Consider the following 25,726-nt stretch of genomic DNA (forward strand, 5'->3'; position numbering starts at 1 on the left):
AACTTTCTATTTTGTATTGGAGTATAGCCAATTAACGATATTGTGACAGTTTCAGGTAGACAGTCAAGGGACTCAGCCATACATACACACATGCATCCATTCTCCCCTAAACTCCCCTCCCAGCTAGGCTGCCACATAACATTGAGCAGAGTTCCATGTGCTATACCGTCCTCGTTGGTTATCCATTTTAAATATAGCAGTGTGTACATGTCAATCTAGAAAGGATAAGATTTGTTAGAAGAAGGAGGAGCAGAAAGAGGAGAAAGGGAGGAGGAGAGGGAGAAGAGGAGAGGAAAAGAAGGTAGCATTCTTAAGTATCTGACCTATGACGAGTAATGTGTCTGGTTTTTAACATGAATTATCTTTATTCCTGCCAGGTAGTTATTATTATCCCCAATTTAGATGTGGATAAACTGTAGTTCAGGGAAATCATTATCTGCTCAGGGACAAAAAGTAAGTAATAAAGTCAAAACTCCAATCCAGTTGCGTAAGACCGCATACTATTCCCAATCCCAGGTGACTCTAATTATAGAGGAAATCCTCTATATGCACCTTATGGCTCCCTGACAGTATCCATAAAGGAGTCATCCTTGTAAGGAACTTTCTAGTACAACAGGAACCCATCCAGAGTAACTCCTTGACAAGACCAGTTGAATCTGTCCATCTCTCAGACTGACCAGCCTGGCCCTCCTCAACCACACACTCACTCAGTTCTTGCCCTGGAAGCAAAATCATGTCCTAAAAATAATCTTTTGACCTAGGAAGGAATCTCTCCTGGTGCCTATAGCAAGCAGGAGCCTTTGGGGTTTGGAAAAGCAGTCCTAAGGGCAAGACAACTCAGCTCTGCAGGGAAACCAGCTAAACCCTCTCCTTTTCCAAGAATGATAGGCCAGGAAGACCCCACAGACATGATACCCCATTTCTTCCTTCTGCCACAGATGCTCTTCTCATTCTTTGCCTAACCTAAAATCCACTATTGGTTCTAGGCTCTAACAGCAGCTGCTGTGTTTTGCTGAAGGGACAGAGAATCATACATCAAAGCTCTGCAAGCCTGAAATGTTGTCTCTTGAGTACAGGGACATATTAGAAAGTATCCCCAAGCTTGGATAGTGGAAAGTCCCAGCAGTGGAGGGGGCTGGTGGTGTGACATCCACTTTCCATGTTTTAACAATTCCCTATTTAACAACTGCCTACCCAAACTGCATGCATCATTAAATATTTGATACAGGTTAAAAATATAAAGTGAGCTTTTTCAAGTGGGTTTTAATCTGGTGGTGGTTTAGTCGCTAAGTTGTGTCTGACTTTACGATCACATGGACTATAGCCTGCCAGGTTCCTCTGTCTATGGGATTCTCCAGGCAAGAATACTGGGGTAGGTAGCCATTCCCTTCTTCAGGGGATCTTCCTGACCCAGGGATTGAACCTGAATCTCCTGCATTGCAGGTAGATTCCTTATCATCTGAATCACCAGAGAAGCCCTTCAGTTCAGTTCAGTTCAGTTCAGTTCAGTTGCTCAGTCGTGTCCGACTCTTTGTGACCCCATGAATCACAGCACGCCAGGCCTCACTGTCCATCACCAACTCCCGGAGTTTACTCAAACTAATGCCCATCGAGTCAGTGATGCCATCCAGCCATCTCATCCTCTGTCGTCCCCTTCTCCTCCTGCCCTCAATCCCTCCCAGCATCACAGTCTTTTCCAGTGAGTCAACTCTTCGCATGAGGTGGCCAAAGTACTGGAGTTTCAGCTTCAGCATCAGTCTGAGAAGCCCTTGCTGCTGCTAAGTCACTTCAGTAGTGTCCGACTCTGTGCGACCCCATAGACAGCAGCCCACCAGGCTCCCCCATCCCTGGGATTCTCCAGGCAAGAATACTGGAGTGGGTTGCCATTTCCTTCTCCAATGCATGAAAGTGAAAAGTGAAAGTGAAGTCGCTCAGTTGTGTCTGACTTGTAGCGACCCCATGGACAGCAGCCTACCAGGCTCTTCCATCCATGGGATTTTCCAGGCAAGAGTACTGGAGTGGGGTGCCATTGCCTTCTCCCCAAGAAGCCCTGAGGGAGACACAATTAAAAACCTGTTTGGTCATGGTCAAAGGAGTCTAGCAGAGGTAGCTAAGACATGGGACTCAATGTCTAAGCACCAAATTCAGGACTTCACTGCATCATAATATCTGTCAAGACCTGGAGTTATGTGATACAAAGATGTCCATTTCCTATCTCTACTAGAGTTTCAAACTAAATTGGCACCAATTTGCTCAATAGTTTCCCATTTTATGTAGCATATCTGAACAGGAATATTGATGGACACATGACAAATCAAAAGCAGGTAAGGGAAGAACATCTTATACTTGAGATTTCATGATTCCTAGACATGACTATTGGGGGAGTGAATGCAGCCAGCCACACAGGCGGTAGATTTGGGCGGGAGTGGGGGGGGGGGTGCCATTCCCAGCAGAAGAGGCATAGAGGATGGCCTCTGATATAAAGAGTGATCTCCTCGCCCCACCCCACACCCCATCAGGTGCACTCTCTTTTTAGACACTCTGTTACTTCCCCTCTAGCCACTTTCTGGCTCTGGCCCACCTACCCTAGGAGATTTCCTCAGTGCTCCAGCCCACAGCAGCCTCCCTTCTCAAAGCCCCAGCACTTACTGACCCTGTCAATCAGCCCAGCATTTACTTGTGGTAGGCAGAATAAGAACTTCCTCACTCCCAGAAGTCCACATCCTTGGAAATGCAAATATGTTACTTTACATGGCAAAAGAGACTTTGAAGATGTGATTCAACTAAGGACCTGGAGATGAAGACATTGGCCTGGATAATAAGTGCTGTGCTGTGCTTAGTCGCTCAAGGGAATAATCGCTTTTCAATTCTGTGCACTATAGCCCACCAGGCTCCTCTGTCCATGGGAATTCTCTAGGTAAGAATACTGGAGTGCATTGCCATGCCCTCCTCCAGGGGATCTTGCCAACCCAGGGATTGAACCCAGGTCTCGCACACTGCAGGCAGATTCTTTACAGTCTGAGCCACCAGGAAGTCAAATGGTGAGTGACCTGGTATTAGGAACCATATTGTAATCTGGCAGAAAGTTTAAAGCACATTTGTGGAATATCAGAATTAGAAAGGAAGTTCAGAATCTCTCAGTCCAATAAATTGTTCACAAAAGTGGAAACAGAGGTCCAAATGTTTTACTTAAGTCACACCTTTTGAGTTAGGGGGTAGGAATTAGAATCCTAAATCAAGACCGGGAGCTGACTGTGGCTCAGATCATGAACTCCCTATTGCCAAATTCAGACTTAAATTGAAGAAAGTAGGGGAAACCACTAGACCATTCAGGTATGACCTAAATCAAATCCCTTACGATTATACAGCGGAAGTGGCAAATAGATTCAAGGGGTTAGATCTGATAGACAGAGTGCCTGAAGAACTATGGATGGAGGTTCATGACATTGTACAGGAGGCAGTGATCAAAATCATCCTTAAGGGGGGAAAATGCACAAAGGTAAAACAGTTGTCTGAGGAGGCTGTACAAATAGCTGAGAAAAGAAGAAAAGCTAAAGGCAAAGGCAAAGGAGAAAAGGAAAGATATATCCATTTGAATGCAGAGTTCCAAAGAATAGTAAGGAGAGATAAGAAAGCCCTCCTCAGTGATCAGTGCAAAGAAATAAAGAAAAACAATAGAATGGGAAAGACTAGAGATCTCTTCAAAAAAATTAGAGATACCAAGGGAACATTTCATGCAAAGATGGGCACAATAAAGGACAAAAATGGTATGGACCTAACAGAAGCAGAAGATATTAAGAAGAGGTGGCAAGAATACACAGAAGAACTATACAAAAAAGATCTTCATGACCCAGATAACCATGATGGTTAGAGCCTGGCTAGAGCCAGGTGAATGTGAAGTCAAGTGGGCCTTAGGAAGCATCAATACAAACAAAGCTAGAGGAGGAGATGGAATTCCAGTTGAGCTATTTCAAATCCTAAAAGATGATGCTGTGAAATTGCTGCACTCAATATGCCAGCAAATTTGGAAAACTCAGCATGGCCACAGGACTGGAAAAAGTCAGTTTTCATTCCAATCCCAAAGAAGGGCAATGCCAAAGAACATTCAAACCATTGCACAATTGCACTCCTCTCACACTCTAGCAAAGCAATGCTCAAAATTCTCCAAGTCAGGCTTCAACAGTATGTGAATCGTGAACTTTCAGATGTTCAAGCTGAATGTAGAAGAGACAGAGGAACCAGAGATCAAATTGCCAAGATCTGTTAGATCATCAAAAAAAGAAGAGAATTCCAGAAAAACATCTACTTCTGCTTTATTGACTATGCCAAAACCTTTGACTGTATGGATCACAACAAACTGTGGGAAATTCTACAAGAGATGGGAATACCAGACCACCTGACCTGCCTCCTGAGAAATCTGTTTGCAGGTAAAGAAAGAACAGTTAGAACTGAATATGAAACAACAGACTGGTTCCAAATTGGGAAAGGAGTACATCAGGGCTATATTTTGTCAACCTGCTTATTTAACTTATGTGCAAAGCACATCACGCATAATGCTAAGCTGGATGAAGCACAAGCTGAAATCAAGATTGCCAGGAGAAATATCAATAATCTCAGATATGCAGATGATACCACCCTTATGGCAGAAAGTGAAGAGGAACTAAAAAGCCTCTTGATGAAAGTGAAAGAGTACAGTGAAAAAGCTGGCTTAAAACTCAACATTGAAAAACCTAAGACCATGGCATCCAGTCCCATCACTTCATGGCAAATAGATGGGGAAACAATGCAAACAGTGTCAGACTTTATTTTTGGGGACTCCAAAATCACTGCAGATGGTGACTGCAGCCATGAAATTAAAAGATGCTTGCTGCTTGGAAGAAAAGCTAGGACAAACCTAGACAGCATATTAAAAACCAGAGCTATGACTTCGCCAACGAAGGTCCATCTAGTCAAAGCTATGGTTTTTCCAGTAGTCATGTATGGATGTGAGAGTTGGACTATAAAGAAAGCTGAGCACCGAAAAATTGATGCTTTTGGACTGTGGTGTTGGAGAAGACTCCTGAGAGTCCCTTGGACTGCAAGGAGATCAAACCAGTCCATCCTAAAGGAAATCAGTCCTGAATATTCATTGGAAGGACTGATGCTGAGGTTGATACTCCAATACTTTGGCCACCTGATGTGAAGAACTGACTCATTAAAAAAGACCCTGATGCTGGGAAAGGTTGAAGGCAGGAGAAGGGGATGACGGAGGATGAGATGGTTGGATGGCATCACTGACTCAATGGACATGAGTTTAAGCAAGCTTCAAGAGTTGGTGATGGACAGGGAAGGCTGGCGTGCTGCAGTCCATGGGGTTGCAAAGAGTCGGACACAGTTGAGTGACTGAACTGAACTGAATCTTGACTCCAAGCACACTTTTCACTACCCCCTCCCCTGACTGCATCCACTGGCAAAGTAAAACAATCTACAAAACCAACCACAGTGTAAGAGAAGGTGAAACAATGAGTAATGCAAAAGTAAAGAAATTTACTCATCTGGACTGGTTTAGGTTTGGGTTTTATTTTTTAGCAGTCTACCTATCTTAAATGACAGCACCAATGTGGAATATCCTTCTGCAAAACTGTCAATATTCTAAATGTTGGGCCAGTAATTGGGGGGCAGGAGGAGAAGGGGACGACAGACGATGAGATGGCTGGATGGCATCACAGACTTGATGGGCATGAGTTTGAGTGAACTCCGGGAGTTGGTGATGGACAGAGAGGCCTGGCGTGCTGTGATTCATGGGGTTGCAAAGAGTCGGACACGACTGAGCAACTGAACTGACTGACTAACTGACTTGCCTGGTCATTGAGCCTCACTACAAATCACATTAGCCCTGAAGTAAGCAGACATGCCCATGTTGTCCTCTGAGTCCTCAGGGGACCAGACATCTTATCAGATGTAGCAGAGACAAGCCATGTTCAGGTACCTCAAGCCTTAGTGGCACCTGGAAATATAATAAAGTCAAGCCAAATACTCTTACTATGTTCTTGCCAATAAAACAAAGAAAATACAATCCATTTTTAAACTGTTGGGGCTATGAGAGATATTGTATACATAGTGGCTGGCACACAGCTGAAACTCAATTGATGACATTAAAATATTTATATATTTTTCTTTTGTTTTACACATAACTTTTCATATCCACTGCATATGCAACATCTTTTAGATAATTTTATATCTAGGTTATTAATAAAACACTGATGTTCCCTTTCTCCAGTGTTTACATAGATCCACTTGTTTTGAAGGTCTCAGCAAGGGGCTTCCCTGGTGGCTTAGTTGTAAAGAATCTGCCTGCCAGTGTAGAGGACATAGGTTCGATCCCTGGTCTGGGACAATCCCACATGCTGCGGAGCAACTAAATCCATGAGCCACAACTACACAGCCAAAAATAAACAAATACAATTAAAAAGAAAATAAAGATCTTAGCAAAATCCCCACCAGGATTTACATCCTTCCTGTCTTTGGCAACCACTTCTGTTCCTGCTCCCCCAGTAGTGGTTTCTTAAAACTCTAAACATGCTTTAGGGAAAATGATTCAGAAGCTTCGTATCTCTTCCCATGTTGATTAATATAAAAAAGTTTTGGTTCATGCCCTTCTTTATACAACACAATCAACTTATTAAGACTTTATTTTTTTAGAGACATTTTCAGTTCACAAGAAAGTCCAGAGGAAGGTACAGAGACTTTCCATATTCCTCCTGCATTCACACATGCATAGCCTCCCCCAGTATTAGGAACACCCACCAGAGTGGTACATATGTTACAACAACACTGACATCATAGTTACTCAGTATATATTTAACCTTAGAGTTAACGCTTACTGTTGTATATGCTATGGGTTTGGACAAATATGTAAGGACATGTATCCATCCCAAGTAAGATGGTAGGTGTTGCGAGAAGGCATCAGAGGGCAAACACACTGAAACTATAATCAAAGAAAACTAGCCAATCTGATCACATGAACCACAGCCTTGTTTAACTCAATGAAACTAAGCCATGCCATGTGGGGCCACCCAAGACCGACGGGTCATGGTGGAGAGGTCTGACAGAATGTGGTCCACTGGAGAAGGGAATGGCAAACCACTTCAGTATTCTTGCCTTGAGAACCCCATGAACAGTATGAAAAGGCAAAATGATAGGATACTGAAAGAGGAACTCCCCAGGTCGGTAGGTGCCCAATATGCTACTGGAGATCAGTGAAGAAATGACTCCAGAAAGAATGAAGGGATGGAACCAAAGCAAAAACAATACCCAGTTGTGGATGTGACTGGTGATAGAAGCAAGGTCCGATGCTATAAAGAGCAATAGTGCATAGGAAACTGGAATGTTAGCTCCATGAATCAAGGCAAATTGGAAGTGCTCAAACAGGAGACGGCAAGAGTGAACATTGACATTCTAGGAATCAGCGAACTAAAATTCACTGGAATGGTTGAATTTAACTCAGACCATTATACCTACAACTGTGGGCAGGAATCCCTTAGAAGAAATGGAGTAGCCATCACAGTCAACAAAAGAGTACGAAATGCAGTACTTGGATGCAATCTCAAAAACGACAGGATAATCTCTGTTTATTTCCAAGGCAAACCATTCAAGACCACAGTAATCCAAGCCTATGACCCAACAAGTAATGCTGAAGAAGCTGAACGGTTCTATGAAGACCTACAAGACCTTTTAGAACTAACACCCAAAAAGGATGTCCTTTTCATTATAGGGGACTGGAATGCAAAAGGAAGAAGTCAAGAAACACCTGGAGTAACAGGCAAATTTGGCCTTGGAGTACGGATTGAGGCAGGGCAAAGGCTAATAGAGTTTTGCCAAGAGAACGCACTGGTCATAACAAACACCCTCTTCCAACACCACAAGAGAAGACTCTACACACGGACATCACCAGATGGTCAACACTGAAATCAGATTGATTATATTCTTTGCAGCCAAAGATGGAGAAGCTCTATACAGTCAGCAAAAACAAGACCAGGAGCTGACTGTGGCTCCAATCATGAACTCCTTATTGCCAAATTCAGACTGAAATTGAAGAAAGTAGGGAAAATCACTAGACCATTCAGGTATGACCTAAATCAAATCCCTTATGAGTATACAGTGGAACTGAGAAATAGATTTAACGGACTAGATCTGATAGACAGACTGCCTGGTGAACTATGGACGGAGGTTTGTGACATTGTATAGGAGACAGGGATTAAGACCATCCCCATGGAAAAGAAATGCAAAAACGCAAAATGGCTGTCTGAGGAGGCCTTACAAATAGCTGTGAAAAGAAGAGAAGAGAAAAGCAAAGGAGAAAAGGAAAGAGATTCACATTTGAATGCAGAGTTCCAAAGAATAGCAAGGAGAGATAGGAAAGCATTCCTCAGTGATCAGTGCAAAGAAATAGAGGAAAACAACAGAATGGGAAAGACTAGAGATCTCAAGAAAATTAGAGATACCAAGGGAACATTTCATGCAAAGATAGGTTTGATAAAGGACAGAAATGGTATGAACCTAACAGAAGCAGAAGATATTAAGAAGAGGTGGCAAGAATACACAGAAGAACTGTACAAAAAAGATCTTCACGACCCAGATAATCATGATCGAAAGATCACTCACCTAGAGTCAGGCATCCTGGAATGTGAAGTCAAGTGGGCCTTAGGAAGTATCACTACGAACAAAGCTAGTGGAAGTGATGGAATTCCAGTTGAGCTATTTCAAGTCCTAAAAGATGATGCTGTGAAAGTGCTGCACTCAATATGCCAGCAAATTTGGAAAACTCAGCAGTGGCCATGGGACTGGAAAAGGTCAGTTTTCATTCCAATCCCAAAGAAAGGCAATGCCAAAGAATGCTCAAACTACTGCACAGTTGCACTCATCTCACACGCTAGTAAAGTAATGCTCAAAATTCTCCAAGCCAGGCTTCAGCAATATGTGAACTGTGAGCTTCCAGATGTTCAAGCTGGTTTTTAAAAAGGCAGAGGAACCAGAGATCAAATTGCCAACATCTGCTGGATCATCGAAAAAGCAAGAGAGTTCCAGAAAAACATCTATTTCTGCTTTATTGACTATGCCAAAGCCTTTGACAGTATGGATCACAATAAACTGTGGAAAATTCTGAAAGAGATGGGAATATACCAGACCACCTGATCTGCCTCTTGAGAAACCTATATTTAGGTCAGGAAGCAACAGTTAGAACTGGACATGGAACAGCAGACTGGTTCCAAATAGGAAAAGGAGTACGTCAAGGCTGTATATTGTCACCCTGCTTATTTCACTTATATGCAGAGTACATCATGAGAAACACTGAGCTGGATGAAGCACAAGCTGGAATCAAGATTGCCGGGAGAAATATCAATAATCTCAGATATGCAGATGATACCACCCTTATGGCAGAAAGTGAAGAGGAACTAAAAAGCCTCTTGATGAAAGTGAAAGAGGAGAGTGAAAAAGTTGGCTTAAAGCTTAACATTCAGAAAACAAAGATCATGGCATCTGGTCCCATCACTTCATGGCAAATGGGAAAACAGTGGAAACAGTGTCAGACTTTATTTTTGGTGGCTCCAAAATCACTGCAGATGGTGATTGTAGCCATGAAATTAAAAGACACTTACTCCTTGAAAGTAAAGTTATGACCAACCTAGACAGCATATTAAAAAGCAGAGACATTACTTTGCTAGCAAAGGTCTGTCTAGTCAAGGCTATAGTTTTTACAGTGGTCATGTATGGATGTGCGAGTCGGACTATAAAGAAAACTGAGCGCCGAAGAATTGATGCTTTTGAACTGTGGTGTTGGAGAAGACTCTTGAGAGTCCCTTGGACTGCAAGGAGATCCAACCAGTCCATACCAAAGATCAGTCCTGGGTGTTCATTGGAAGGACTGATGCTGAAGCTGAAACTCCAATACTTTGGCCACCTCATGCAAAGAGCTGACTCATTGGAAAAGACGCTGATGCTGGGAGGGACTGGGGGCAGGAGGAGAAGGGGACAACAGAGGACGAGATGGCTCGATGGCATCACTGACTTGATGGACATGAGTTTGAGTAAACTCCAGGAGTTGGTGATGGACAGGGAGGCCTGGCGTGCTGCGATTCATGGGGTCGCAAAGAGTCAGACACGACTGAGCGACAACTGAACTGGACTGATGTATCCATCACTAGAGTAACATAAAATGTATTTTCACTGTCTTAAGAAAAAATCCTCTCTTCTCCACATATTCATCCCTCTTTATGGTTCTTTCTTTGGATTTCCATCTCTCTGCTTACATTTTTGTCCATCTGTTCTTACATGCTGTCTACTTGACAGTCCTTAGCATATTAATCATGGTTGTTTTAAATTCCCAGTCTAAGGCCAAAACTGTGCCATGTCTGCTTCTGATCTTTGCTCTGACTACTCATGTTGTGTTTTTTGCCTCTTAGTATCTCTTTAATTTTTCTTCCTGATAGCCGGACATTATGTATAGGATAAGAGAAACTGCTGTAAATAGGCTGTGAGTAAGGTGGCAGTGAAGTCTGTACACAGGGGATGGTTTCCATAGTCCTATAATTAGGTGTTGGTCTTTTGGTGAGCCTATGCGTCCAGACTGTGAATTTCACAGGTGTTTCTCAGTCTTTTTTTCCTCCCCTTTTAGGTAAAGGAGGTAACTAGAGTGTCCTGGAGTTGAATGTTTCCCTTCTCCTACTTGCAAGGCTAGAAGTGAAATTAGCTGGAAATTTCCCATGCCCCCAGGTTACTTAGGCTCTGATAGTATTCCAGCAAGTTAGGCTTTGGTTAACTAGTTTCTCCTGAAGGCAGACCTTGTTAAGAAAAACAGATGCTCTGGTGTATTTCAAAATGGTTCCTTTTCTTCTTCCCCTCCTAGAAGCATGAGGAAACTTTTCTCCCATATTTACTGTGAGAACATGGGCTCCTGGAGGTAAATCTCAGATAATTGCAGGGCGGGAAGGTGGGTTTTTAACTTTCAGAGTTTTTTACACTGAGCCTCCAGCAATTTGTCAGTTATAGTTCACGTTTTCCTACTCTGGCACTAGTTTCAAGTGAGTCTGCCCTTGTGTCTGGTAAGTATTCATCTGTATATCATTCCAATCTTGGGGGCAGAAATTTGCCCTTTTGGTCTTTACTTCTTCTAGGGATCCTTGAAGAGTTGTTGATTTTTTTAGTCTGTTCAGCTTTTTATTTGTATTTATGACTTCTAAACTTCTCTGTGGCATTTTCAGTTGAAATTCTTCAGTTAGCTTTAAAAAAAGAAAAAGATCTCCAAAAAAAATTAACACTCAGGGTAGTTTGGCAAAACTTGTCTCACTTTTATGTATGTATACATATTATATATGTGTGTGTGTTTGTTGGGTTGTGATATAAAATGTATTTTTTTAGATCAAAGAAGCCTGCAGGCCATTGTGGTTAATTACACTGGCAAATAAAAGCACAAATTAACCTCAAAAAAAAAAAAAAAAAGAAGAAGAAAAGAAATTCTTCAGTTAATTTGATAGCTACAAATTTCCCCCAGACTGAAGCAAAAAAAAATTTGTGTTGTTGCTACTGTTGCTAGGAGCTTCCCAGGTGGTGCCAGTCATAAAGAACCCACCTGCCAACACTGGAGATGCAAGAGAGGAGGTTTGATCCCTGGGTGGGGAAGATCCCCTGGAGAAGGAAATGGCAATCCACTCCAACACTCTTGCCTTGGGAAATCCCATGGAGGAACCTGGCAGGCTACAGTCAACGGAGCAGTAAAGAGTCAGACACACACGACTGAGCACACACACACACACACACACACACACACACACTGCTGCTAAGGTTGTTAACTGTTGTGATTTTGCTGTTGATGTTGAATCTGTATTATACATGAATTGTAAAGAATTAAAGGAATAAGTTTTTAGGTGTAAACCTTTTGACTGCATGGAAACTCCAATAAGAATTTTCAACTAATTAATACATTGAGTCTCTGTCACATCCTGATAAACCATCTTTTTAAAAAATTTTAAGTCAAAAAGCACAGAAATCTAATTTTAAACAATGGAAATAGGCATTAAAGTGAGAGGTTATTAGAGTGTTAAATTTTTTTTTTTTTTACAAACCAGATTGTTTCTAACTGATCCTGATTTTCAAGTTTAAAAGTTATGAAATAAGGTTATAAAATCAGGAACCAAAGAGTCAATGACTATTTTTAAATTAACATTTTCCTTGGCACCTTTGCTAGATCATTTTCTCTTTACTGTTGTCCTGAGATAGTTCAGAGAAGGCTGGACACAATCACAAACAATTTGTGATCAATCCGGCAGGTATAAAATTCCCAAAGTTCACTTCATAAATCAGGAATGCACTCAGAGGAGATGGTTTTGTATCCCACACTAGGAGATCCTAGATTTTAGAGGAAACCCTAGGGGAAATCATTATTTACCTGTCTCATTCCTAGAAACTTCTATCAGGAAACTGTATGTATCATATAAAATAAGAGAAGTCTGACTGAAATGTTTGTGCTCACAATTTGGGAATCTCTAACGAGGTCCAGATTATCTGCAGACTGGGGTTAGAGATTTGTCATAGTGGTGAGACTGGCTGGTGAATTTGCCCCAATGGATTAATTTCCATTCATTCACTCAATAAACATCTGCCGAGTGCTGACTAGTGAGCCACATGTGTTAAGTGACAAAGAAAAGGACAATTTTTAATAAACCTTAACACTCAGCAAGGACTTCCCTGGTGGCTCAGACAGTAAAGCGTCTGCCTACAATGCTGGAGACCCAGTTTCAAGCCCTGGGCGGGGAAGATCCCCTGGAGAAGGAAACGGCAACCCAATCCAGTATTCTCGCCTGGAAAATCCCATGGACGGAGGAGCCTGGTAGGCTACAGTCCATGGGGTTGCAAAGAGTCAGACAGGACTGAGCGACTTCACTTTTCTCTTTCGCTTAACACTCAGCTCAGCTTGAGGCACTCAGAAAGCGCTTGAGGGAAGAATTAATCTCAGTCCCTCCCTATCTAGAGAGACTGACATTAAAGTAAAGCCTGTAATAGCCAGAGGCTATGTTAGCACCCTCTATGGTGCAGACCCTGCTTCCTGCCCTGGCACCAACAGCCCATCCTCTGTAGCCTGCAAAGATTTCAGAGTGAGGAATGGATGTTTGCTTTGAAGACTGAAGACATGGCAGTCATGGGTGGAGCTCCAGCCCACAAAGTAACCTGGTTACAAAATCAGCTTCTAAAGTCGTGTTAACCACTTTGCAGTCACCATGGCGCTGGTGAAACCTGTGGTTCTCTCATCAGGAAAATGCAATCCAGGTAAACACATACTAACAAATGATTTCAGAAGGTTCATATATGAGAAACCTCTTTCTTTGGAAGTCATATCCAAGAGTATTCGGCACCTAAGAGTCAGACTCAACTAAATGGCAGAGCCCAATTTATACTGCCACAAGTACCTACTAAGCGCCCTTCACCAATTTAGACTTGCAAATCTGTATGCACGCCTAGGCAAGGCAACTGCTAAGCCCCCAAACTCCCATCTGGGTCTCAGCTCCAGGGCACACTGAGCCTGCAATTCGCCATTCTGACCCCTCCACCGGTTCTGCTCACCTTTCCCAGCTCTGTGCTCAAGCCAGCAGCCCGCAACCAACGAGTTCTTCTATTTCCCTGCCCCCCTTCCCCGCCCCCGCCCTGCCATATGACCCCCAGGCGACTGAGTTTTAGATACTCAGTTCCCCAGCCCCGAGATTTTTATTTTTCTTGCATCAGTCCCACTCCTGGGTTAAGAAGCAGAAAACTGGAATAAGGCCTCTTGGAAGTTAGGTGTTCTGAACCCTGAGACCACCAACCTGAAAGGGGAAGAAGTGTGGCGCGAGGGCCGTGTATCGAAGAATATACTGTGGTTTCTGAACCCTGGACTGGGACGTGGACCTGTGGCCTGGGCCACTCATCACACACCCGCGCTGGTTTCAGCTCTGTCTGGCAGAATCACCTAGCTGGGGTCCTTGCAGCCCACCGTTGGCCCGCGATGTGGCCGATGCGCTCGCGGTGCTGGGGCATTTGTATGGGAAACAGCAGATTGCGCATGTGCAGTAGACCTGGCGCCCCTGTAGCCCGGGAACAGCCCTCTGTATTCTCTTAGGGCCGTCGAAGAGGGCTTGGAGTCGAAAAGTCAGGCAGAGGGCTCTGCAGCTGAGTTGTGGAGGGAGTACGAAGGTCAACATGCTGCTTAATTGGGTGTTACTGCGGTCGTGTGCATAGGAACCCAAGACACTTGAGACTGAACAAAGTAAATCCGTGTGGATGCCCCTGTGCGCCCGTGTTGTTTTATGAGTTCCGGTGGTGTGGAAGTGGGCACACATTTAGAGGCAGTAATGAGACTGTGTGTGGGTAAGAGTATGACTGGAAGTGTGAAGTGAGGAGGGTGAGAGTGCAGAGCTGGAATCACTTGCCATTGGGATATTTTGGCATGAAGCGCACGGAAACCGCGGGGACATCGGGAAATAGATTGGGCCGGTGAGAGATGATGGATGGCTGGTGAGGAAGGGGAAGGATCAGTATGTGCCTCGAGGTTTAGGAAACATCTATGCCTTACATCTCCCCGCTGAGTGCCAGCGGGGCACCCAGGCCTTCTTGTTTGGACCACCCATTGCGAGTCCGGGCAGAAAACGAAGTGGAAATTTCCATAGTATGGGTTGCAGTCTTACGGAATCCCCTATGCGGACCAGGAAGCTCTTCTAGATCCCCACCTAGGAGGGAAACAGTTTCTAGCTTGACTCTCCCTCAGACACAGGAACACAACCCAATCGCAAAAATGGAAGATAGGGTGTTCAGAGCGCTGTAAGGCTAGACTGGGATCGGTTGCCTTTCGCTAGAAACGCCGGATACTAAAATAAAGATCATTTGAGTTTTTTTATTAAAAAAAAAAAAAAAAAGTTTTCAAGATGGGAATGTAGCCCCCATCTCAAAGATAAGTGTGTGTTGAAACACTGAGAATTTATTTGCTATGATCTTACTAGCTCATATTGGCACAGCTGGTACTGACTTCAGGTCTGACAAAGTGGCTTGCCCCTTCATTTCTTGATTCCCAGAAGCCTCATCCCTCTGTGTATCGTTCTAGCCGCCTGAATCAGACACCCTATCTTGGGGACAGAATCGTCCACTCTGCTGTACATTAACCCTCCAAGCATCACTTGGGATACTGTCAGACTGCAAGGCAGCCAGGATTCCTTGTAATGTTGGACGCTGCCCTACAAGATCGCCGCACAGTTGGGGATGGAGTAGGACGTGTTCAAACCTCAAGGAACTGAACAGGTGAAATTTACCGTGACGTCAATTTGTCCTCAAATTCCTGGTAACTTTTAAGTGTATTCTTTTTTGGGTCCCTACCAACCCTCCCACCCCTGCCGTCAGTGATCTCAATGCAAATACACTTGGGGTGGGCTTGCTGGATGCTCCAGGCTCTGGACGCAAGTGGTGACACCATCATTCTGGGGCTTCAGGATCCTTCCCGTCATTGGTTGCCTGGAGCTCTTGGACCACCCCAGACGCAGAGCTGCGGAAATAAGAGCAGCTGCTGGTGCTGGAGGCATCAGAGGCAGGCGTTACCAGATCCTGTCACTTCTGCAGTGCCATCGCCTACCGCCAAGGCTACAGTAACTGCTCCCTCCTCTGCTTCAAGCCGCCCAGCTCCTGTTGCCAGGTAAGTCTGGAGACTCCAGCTTAGCTGGATTCTATTCTCTCCCCCTCTCTTCCCTTTCTTCATTACTTTTTCTTACCTGATCCCCTTTCCGGTATCAAGAGTGCCGGTCCACGTTCTCATCACGCTCTGTGTCACTCCGCGGTTCTTCCCAAGGATTCCTCCACACAGGTAACACTGAACGGTCTCAGTTCCTGGACTTTGTGCTCCACTCTCCCCTTGCCACAGCGGGCTCCAGGCTCGTTTCTCCCGCTGCACACGTGCTTAGGTCAATTTCTAGATTTTGGAGCTTTCCAGGTGCCACCCACAGAACAGGACGCAGGAATAACTTTGTGCAGACCGAGTGCTCTGGAATCACATCTCATGCCTAGTGGTCTGTGGGAAATGGGTTCAGAACTTGGTCCAGCCAAAGCGGGTGGCAAACAGGTACAACGACTAAGGGGCAGGTAACTGTTAAACGCAAGCCCCAGTTGCAGGTTCTGGGAGCTTTTTTCCCAGTTTAAGTTCTGGGTCCCAATTTGAGACTCTCCCAGTTTGCTTCTTACAGGGTCCTCTTAGCCCTAGTGTGGAGTGGCTGACAGGTAGAATCTGGTTTTTTAATTCTCAGGGATTCCAACTTCTGTGATAAGTCCTTTCTAACCCCCTTCCCCAATGAGATATGAGGAAAAGCCCAGCACCAGCAGGACAGCTCTGGGTGGCCCAAAGGGGAAAGCTGTGGTGACAGGTACTCCTAGTCTGTCCTCCAGGAGCCCTGGCCAAGAGGAAACGATGGTGAAGGGGAGTGAGATGTCCAGCCTGAAACCAGGATGCAAGGGTGTTAGAAGCGGAGGTAGGGGTAGAGCCCAGGTCTCTGGGTTCACAAAACGAACTGCTGCAGGTGGTGATGTCACTTTCCCCCTTGCAGAGAGGCGTCATGGGGTTCTGGAAGTTTCTGCCCTTCCTGGTCCTCGGCTTGCTGGTCATGTATCAGGCAGGCATGCTCCAGGCAGCACCGTTCAGGTAAGACAGTCCCACCAGGTGCCCTCTCGCCTCCCACAAATCCTGTGTTCTCAGTTGTGCTGTGCTGAATCTTTAACAACTGGCTCGTGGTGCGGGGGATGCATGGTGGTAATGTATGAATGTACACTCTATAGAAAGCTCATCATAAATGTTTTATAACACAAGGATGTGTAGCACATAGTTTACAAATAGGCATAAGACAGTACTCATTATTATAAGTTTCATATAACTCATTGAACTTCATAACATACTTTTGTTGCTTTTACCAAATATTTGTATCTTGAGCAAAAGAGAGTTGCTAATTTAACCATAATTTGAAAAATAGATTTCATCCTAATTTGCTAACTGCTTGGCCAATACATTTGTCATTAATTTGATGTGTGATCTAGTCATCTAATTTCTCATCCTGATTCAAATTATATTTATTAAACTGAAACCATTTTCAGATTCAAACTATCATTATCATTTAATTTTTAACAATAGCTGCATTTAACACTGAGCTCATAAAGTTCCAGAAAATCTAACTATCAGTTTCCAGCAAACCATTTCTTAGAGGTCACACCAGAGCCTAACTCCTGGAGAAGCTACATTTTTGAATAGAAAATGGGCTCATTTCCTCCACTGACATTTGGAGCAGCCACATCCTCAGGGGAAGCTGCAGAAACCAGGAAACCTGGCTGCTTATCCTGAGGGTGGGGGTAGGCAGGGACTCAGAGCCAGTATTGGACTTGCTTCTTTCCCCTAGGTCAGCCTTGGAGAATGACTTTGATCCTGCTATACTCACAGAGAAGGAAATGTGCCTCCTATTGGCTGCAATGATGAACGACTATGTGCAGATCAAGACCAGTGAACTGAAGCGGGAGACAGAGAACTTGCGGTAAGGTTCTGCCCTCTGCTCAGCTCTTACCCTCTCCCCTGGCTTACCAGGAAGGGGTGTCCTGACAGGTAGGAGAGAACATAGCCAGGCAGGCAGCCAGCAAGCTGTCACTGTTCATGCCTGGGGTCCAGCTCTTCTACAGGCTCCACTGAAGACAAAGATCATGTGAAGGGACTATGGTTGCCCACATGTAAAAAGATGCCTTTCTGAAAGCAGTGGGGGAAGCTGTGGAATCGTTCACTCTGGAAATTGTCTGGCAGTCCAGTGCTTCCCTAGTGCCTCATCGGTAAAGAGTCTGCCTGCAATGCAGGAGGTCCAGGTTCAATCCCTGGTTGGGGAAGATCCTCTGGAGAAGGAAATGGAAACCCATTCCAGTATTCTAGCCTGGAGAATCCCGTGGACAGAGGAGCCTGGTGGGCTACAGTCCATGGGGTTGCAAGAGTCGGACATGACTTAGTCAGTAAACCTACCTACCTACCTACCTACTGAGGAAACCTCCCAGTATTGGAGGAGTTTACCCTCATAAAGTAAACCCAGGGAATAAATCCCATGTATCTCAGGGGATTTAGAAATGTGGCCCCTCCTCGTGAACCTGGGCATGATATTCTTTCACACCTGCAAGGCATTGTCATTGCATATTTGCAAGGTGAAGCCAGAGCCCTTACAAAGGATGGTGTCAGGTAGTGCAGTGTCTGAGGTAGGTCTGGGGCCTTTAAATGTGTAGAATCTGTGGCCATGTGCATGTTCTCACTGGACCAGACACCCTTCCCCGTCCCCACCTCCCTGTGCACCCTGAGCTTTGAGTTCACACCAGCAGAGCCATGCATTGCACTTGCATCCACCCTGAGAACCTCTCTGCAGAGCAGGAAGGACTGAGCAGCATGTGGAATGCCAGAAAAGGTCACCCCTTCCCCACTGCAGCCCTGCCCCACTCTGCCCTGGCTCAGCGAACCTCTGAGTTCTCCTAGTGGAGGGTGTGTGAGCTGTGCCCCCTGCCTGCCCCTTCCACCTCTGCTCCAAGTGCCCCCTCCCTGGTCTAACCTTCTGCATTCTGGGGCAGCCCTAGCACATAGTATTGTCTGGTTTGCCTTTTCCCTGCAGCCTGGATGGCTCCAGAGCTAAGCGGTACAGTAATCTGAGTATCTATGTGCTGGGCATATACACACAGGACCTCAACAAGGTTTACATATACTACTTAACTAAAACTGTGGTCAGAATGCTGGAAAGAAATCAGTCATGGTCAGAGTTTTAGAGAAAAATCATAACACCTCACATTGCAAGTAAAAGTGTTAGTTGATCAGCCATGTCGAACTCTTTGTGATCCCATGGACTATAGCCCACCAGGCTTCTCTGTTTGTGGAGAATTCCACAAAGATACTGGAATGAGTAGCCATTCCCTCCTCCAGGGGATCTTCACAACCCAGGGATCAAACCCAGTCTCCCGAATTGCAGGTAGATTCTTTACCATATGAGCCACCAGGGATTAGATAAAGACCATGACCCTCTCACATTGGCATGCCCCAAAGAGCCTACTCCACCCCTTCCTCTCCTTTCCAATTTCTTTCTTCCTATAACTTGATGCATGTGATCTTCTCTGGTTGCTCTTTGGGCTGGTATCAGCGGCTTTCTTTAGAGCAGTGGATGTCTGGAACATCAGATGGGAGGAGGGAGGGCAGGTCTGAAGAGAATCAGGAAGAGATCAGGAGAGAGCAGGTAGCCCCAGGAGTACCTGTGAATTTCATAATACAGCTTCTCAGTCCTGCTTCTCAACATGCCTGTCACTGGGGGAATAAACATATATTTCTAAAAACATAAAAAAAAAAATAAATAAAAACATCGGAGTTGTGGATTTCTCTCTAGCTACATCCCATACTAGACGGATTCAGGGACCTGTCTGGCAAGTAGCCTTAGCCCTGGGTAGCTGGAGTTAGGGCTTGGTGGGTGATCCCTGTGAGCAACCTCAGGTAGCAAAAACAGGAGCACTGAGGAGCTACATAGCACCTCTGGGACTTGATGCTACAAATTCACTTCCTCTTCCAGGGGGACAGGGGAGTTTTTCTTTTCCTAAGAACACTCAGTACCTGTGAATGGAATGCATCCTTCAGACGGTCTTAAGAATGAGGTTGGGTGTGGTACTGTAATCTCTCTAGTCACCTAAGCTTAGTTAAGTTTTCATTTGCATGCATGTTCAGTCATGTCTGACTCTTTGCAAGCCCATGGACTGTAGCCCACCAGGTTCCTCTGTCCATGAGATTTTCCAGGCAAGAATGCTGGGGTGGGTTACCATTTCCTCCTCCAGGGAATTTTTCTGACCCAGGAGTTGAATCCACATCTCCTGCGTCTCCTGCATTGGATTTTTTTTTTTTTTACCAAGGAGCCACATGGGAATCCCAAGTTTTTTACTTGCACAGAAAAGACTGGCTGCTATAGTTCTGTGTTCCATGGCTTGTTGTCCAGAGTGGGTTTGGTTTTTCTGACACTCCTGGAAGTGGAGAATGATTGTGGCATTTTCTCTAATGCTCTATGATTTTCTGCTGTGATTTTGTGCTTGGGAGAAATATTTAAGGTTCATTGGTGCCTCTCAGAGCAGTAATTGTACTGTGGGGTAGCCCTTGCCCTCAACCTCTCACTGACAGACTTTCTCTTTATCTCCATTCTGCAAATCAGCATCACTGCCCAGAAAAGATCCTGTAACAGGGCCACCTGTATGACCCATAAGATGGCAGGCTCACTGAGCAGATCTGGGACTGAGATTAAGAGGAACTTCATGTCCACCAACGTGGGCTCCAAAGCCTTTGGCCAGCGCTGCAGGGACCTTCAGGACTGAGCAGTGAAATTACTCCAGGAAGAAAGGTAAGCATGTTAATACCTCAGATAGCAGGGCAAATGGCTGGGTATTACAGGAGTACAGCCCACACTCTTAACACTTCCTGGGCCTATATCATAAAAAAATCCACAGCAGAGTTGCTGGCCCCAGTGTCCAGATACAGAACAGAGAGTCTGAATATCTGAGACCCCTCTAAATTGGGTTCATTTATATTTTCCAGTGTCTTATCTTGACACTGAGAGGAAATATAGATCCTATTCATTTAAAATACTGTTCTTTGCAGTTATAATTGTAATTATTCTAGTTTTTTATTTTGGAAGGCAGAGAGCCTTCCCTTTGGAGTAAGCCCTACAGTGTCATGTACATCTGAATTCAGAGTATAGACTTGGGTTCAAATACTTTGTTTGTCCTTACTAACTATGTAACCATGGAGCAGACCCAGTTACCACATGAGCCTTGGTTTCCCCATATAACTTGAAGGCAACAATAGTACCCACCTTTCATCATTAATATAAAAAGTAATTGAGATAGTACATGACAAGAGCCTCATTATTAATAAGTACTATATTCTAGCTCTTCTTTTTTTTCCTCCTAGGTCACCAAGAAGCTGAACTCCATTTCCTTTCATTTGCATGAAAGCAACGTATTGAAAAAAAAAAATTGAATGGAAGACACATATATGCATGCCTCTTGATACTGAAAACACTTCTTTTTGCTTGAAATAAAGGCAAATGCAGAATAAAATCATTGCAATTACCCAATGTGCATCTTTTTATATTTGATTCTGTATTTAGTAAATATGACACACATCTCATTGACTTAGCTGGCAGCAAACCTGGACCCTGTCAACCAAACTGTCAGCTATTCTGTGAAACCTCAGGAGCACATGAGGTCGCTGCCTTGTGGGTGTCTGGGGATGCATCGCAATACCGAGCCTCAGTGGAACTCTTTGCTTAAAGAAATGTTTTTTATCTTGATGAAGTGCATTATGTACTTCATCAAGATAAAAACATATTTTCAATACAGTTAAAAGGACACTTGCTGCTATTTATGCTGTTTTTTCCATGAGAAACTCAGGGAACTGTGAACACTTTGTTGACCAGGCTGGCTCAAATGAGGCAGTGATACCATGCTTGGGCTGGGTCATCAGCATCATGTACCCTCAGTGTCAAGTGAAAAGCCCTTATTGGAATTAGAACCCTCAGCATCTCAAAGAGACATTCACATTTATTTTCAGGGAGTGCTCTGGTCCCCAGCCACAGAGGTTATCTGTTCTCTTCTCCTTGACTCCGATTTCTCCTTACCCATCCCCCATTCCTGCTTTACCTCTAAACAGCCACTCTTCACACCCCCCACAGCCTGCAAACCCCTTTAGAAGCAGTGGCTCACAGTCTGAAAAGGGGATCACAGACTGGAAGACCTGGAAAGGTCATCAGACACCATCCAATCCAATGTTTTACTTTCTGAGTTGCAGAAAAGAAAAATGCACTGCTCAGAGGCCTGCAGTAAGTTTAACAGGGACACTCCCATGTTTAACAATCACTGAGTCTCTCCTGTAGGCTTAACACTATTTTAGCTCCAAGAAGAGCAATGAACAGAACAGAAAAAAAACCCTGCATTCGTGGGGCTTATATCCTAACCAGGGGAGACTGAGGTGATCCAGCTGTAGAGTCAGAGGCATTCAGTATTAGAAGGAATCTGAGATGTCATAGGGTCTAAAGGCTTGTTAAATGAAGAAATCTCCCAGCATCAACATTCCTGGTATCTGTTGGAAATTCTAGATACCAGCTATTGACTGTAACTTCCAAGATGATTGAACCGCCCATTTCACTGGTGGACAGTCAGTTAAGTTTTGTTTTGTTTTTAATGGATTATACTTTAAAAAAAAAAAAAAAGATTATTTATTTTTGGCTGTGCCGGGTCTTTGCTGCTGTGCGGGGTTTTCTCTAATTGCAGTGAATGGGGGCTACTCTCTAGTTGTGGTGCACAGGCTTCCCATTGCAGTAGTTTCTCTTGTTGCAGAGCACAGGCTCTAGGTGTGCAGGCTTCCATAGTTACAGCGCATGGGCTCAGTAGTTATGGCTACCAGGCTCTAGGGCACAGGCTGAATAGTTGTGGCACATGGGCTTAGTTGCTCAGTGGCATGTGGACTCTTCGCAGACCAGGGATCGAACCTGTGTTCCCTGCACTGGCAGGTGGACTCTTTACCACTGACCCACCAGGGAAGCCCTAAGTGGGTTTTTTTAATTAGAACACCATCTCTACTACCTATTGATTCTAGTTATTTCCTCAGAAGCTCATAGAATTATGACCCTTGTTCCCATTCATTCTTTACTCATCATTCAGTTCAGTTCAGTTGCTCAGTCATGTCCAACTCTTTGAAACCCCATGAACCGCAGCACGCCAGGCCTCCCTGTCCATCACCTTCTCCTGGAGTTTACCCAAACCCATGTCCATCAAGTTGGTGATGCCATCCAACCATCTCATCCTCTGTCATCCCCTTCTCCTCCTGCCCTCAATCTTTCCCAGCATCAGTGTCTTTTCAAATGAGTCAGCTCTTCACATCAGGTGACCAAAGTATTGGAGTTTCAGCTTCAGCATCAGTCCTTTCAATGAATACCCAGGACTGATCTCCTTTCAGGTGGACTGGTTGGATCTCTTTGCAGTCCAAGGGACTCTCAAGAGTCTTCTCCAACACCACAGTTCAAAAGCATCAATTCTTCAGCACTCAGCCTTCTTTAGAGTCCAACTCTCACATCCATACATGACCACTGGAAAAACCGTAGCCTTGACTAGATGGACCTTTGTTAATAAAGTAATGTCTCTGCTTTTTAATATGCTGTCTAGGTTGGTCATAACTTTCCTTCCAAGGAGTAAGCATCTTTTAATTTCATGGCTGCAATCACCATCTGCAGTGATTTTTGGAGCCCAGAAAAATAAAGTCAGCCATTGTTTCCACTGCTTTCCCATCTATTTGCCATGAAGTGATGGGACCAGATGCCATGATCTTAGTTTTCTGAATGTTGAGCTTTTTTTTTTTTTCTCTTTTTTTTCCCATTTATTTTTATTAGTTGGAGGCTAATTACTTTACAATATTGTAGTGGTTTTTGCCATACATTGACATGAATCAGCCATGGATTTACATGTATTTCCCATCCCGACCCCCCCTCCCACCTCCCTCCCACCTCCCTCCCCACCCCATCCCTCTGGGTCTTCCCAGTGCACCAGCCCCAAACACTTGTCTCATGCATCCAACCTGGGCTGGTGATCTGTTTCACCCTTGATAATATACATGTTTCGATGCTGTTCTCTCGAGACATCCCACCCTCGCCTTCTCCCACAGAGTCCAAAAGTCTGTTCTGTACATCTGTGTCTCTTTTTCTGTTTTGCATATAGGGTTATCGTTACCATCTTTCTAAATTCCATATATGTGCGTTAGTATACTGTATTGATCTTTATCTTTCTGGCTTACTTCACTCTGTATAATGGGCTCCAGTTTCATCCATCTCATTAGAACTGGTTCAAATGAATTCTTTTTAATGGCTGAGTAATAGTCCATGGTGTATATGTACCACAGCTTCCTTATCCATTCGTCTGCTGATGGGCATCTAGGTTGCTTCCATATCCTGGCTATTATAAACAGTGCTGCGATGAACATTGGGGTGCATGTGTCTCTTTCAGATCTGGTTTCCTCGGTGTATGCCCAGAAGTGGGATTGCTGGGTCATATGGCAGTTCTATTTCCAGTTTTTTTAAGAAATCTCCACATTTTTCTCCATAGTGGCTGTACTAGTTTGAATTTCCACCAACAGTGTAAGAGGGTTCCCTTTTCTCCACACCCTCTCCAGCATTTATTGCTTGTACACTTCTGGATAGCAGCCATCCTCACTGGCATGTAATGGTATCTCATTGTGGTTTTGATTTGCATTTCTCTGATAATGAGTGATGTTGAGCATCTTGAATGTTGAGCTTTAAGCCAACTTTTCCACTCTCCTCTTTCACTTTCATCAAGAGGCTCTTTAGTACTTCTTCACTTTCTGCCATAAGGGTGGTGTCATCTGCATATCTGAGGTTATTGATATTTCTCCTGGCAATCTTGATTCCAGCTTGTGCTTCATCCAACCTGGCGTGTCTCATGATGTACTCTGCATATAAGTGAAATAAGCAGGGTGACAATATACAGCCTTGATGTACTCCTTTTCTTATATGGATCCAGTCTGCTGTTCCATGTCCAGTTCTAACTGTTGCTTCCTGACCTAAATATAGGTTTCTCAAGAGGCAGATCAGGTGGTCTGGTATATTCCCATCTCTTTCAGAATTTTCCACAGTTTATTGTGATCCATACAGTCAAAGGCTTTGGCATAGTCAATAAAGCAGAAATAGATGTTTTTCTGGAACTCTCTTGCTTTTTCGATGATCCAGCAGATGTTAGCAATTTGATCTCTGGTTCCTCTACCTTTTCTAAAACCAGCTTGAACATCTGGAAGCTCACAGTTCACATATTGCTGAAGCCTGGCTTGGAGAATTTTGAGCATTATTTTACTAGCGTGTGAGATGAGTGCAACTGTGCAGTAGTTTGAGCATTCTTTGGCATTGCCTTTCTTTGGGATTGGAATGAAAACTGACCTTTTCCAGTCCCATGGCCACTGCTGAGTTTTCCAAATTTGCTGGCATATTGAGTGCAGCACTATCACAGCATCATCTTTTAGGATTTGAAATAGCTCAACTGGAATTTCATCACCTCCACTGGCTTTGTTTGTAGAGATGCTTCCTAAGGCCCACTTGACTTCACATTCCAGGATGCCTGGCTCTAGGTGAGTGATCTTTCCATCGCGATTATCTGGGTTGTGAAGATCTTTTTTGTACAGTTCTTCTGTGTATTCTTGCCACCTCTTCTTAATATCTTCTGCTTCTGTTAGGTTCATACCATTTCTGCCCTTTATTGAACCCGTCTTTGCATGAAATGTTCCCTTGGTATCTCTAATTTTCTTGAAGAGATCTCTAGTCTTTCCCATTCTGTTGTTTTCCTCTATTTCTTTGCCTTGATTGCTGAGGAATGCTTTCTTATCTCTCCTTGCTATTCTTTGGAACTCTGCATTCAAATGTGAATCTCTTTCCTTTTCTCCTTTGCTTTTCTCTTCTTTTCACAGCTATTTGTAAGCCCTCCTCAGATAGCCATTTTGTTTTTTTGCATTTCTTTTTCTTGGGGGTGGTCTTGATTCCTGTCTCCTGTACAATGTCATGAACCTCCATACATAGTTCATCAGGCTCTCTGTCTATCAGATGTAGTCCCTTGAATCTATTTCTCAGTTCCACTGTATACTCATAAGGGATTTGAT

The 25,726-nt window shown here is 44.2% G+C and overlaps 1 protein-coding gene across 1 annotated transcript; it reads left to right on the top strand.

Moving 5' to 3' along the window:
• The first annotated feature begins 15,607 nt into the window (after positions 1-15,607).
• LOC122691644 (calcitonin receptor-stimulating peptide 2) lies at positions 15,608-21,149 on the top strand. Its single transcript, XM_043898340.1, has 5 exons — positions 15,608-15,688; positions 16,590-16,684; positions 17,430-17,561; positions 20,229-20,414; positions 20,984-21,149. The coding sequence occupies exons 2-4, from the start codon at positions 16,599-16,601 to the stop codon at positions 20,386-20,388; spliced, it is 378 nt and encodes a 125-aa protein (XP_043754275.1). The 5' UTR covers positions 15,608-15,688; positions 16,590-16,598; the 3' UTR covers positions 20,389-20,414; positions 20,984-21,149.
• The last annotated feature ends 4,577 nt before the right edge of the window (positions 21,150-25,726 follow it).

Source organism: Cervus elaphus, chromosome 1 (genome assembly GCF_910594005.1).
Source record: "Cervus elaphus chromosome 1, mCerEla1.1, whole genome shotgun sequence".
NCBI classification, from domain to species: domain Eukaryota; kingdom Metazoa; phylum Chordata; class Mammalia; order Artiodactyla; family Cervidae; genus Cervus; species Cervus elaphus.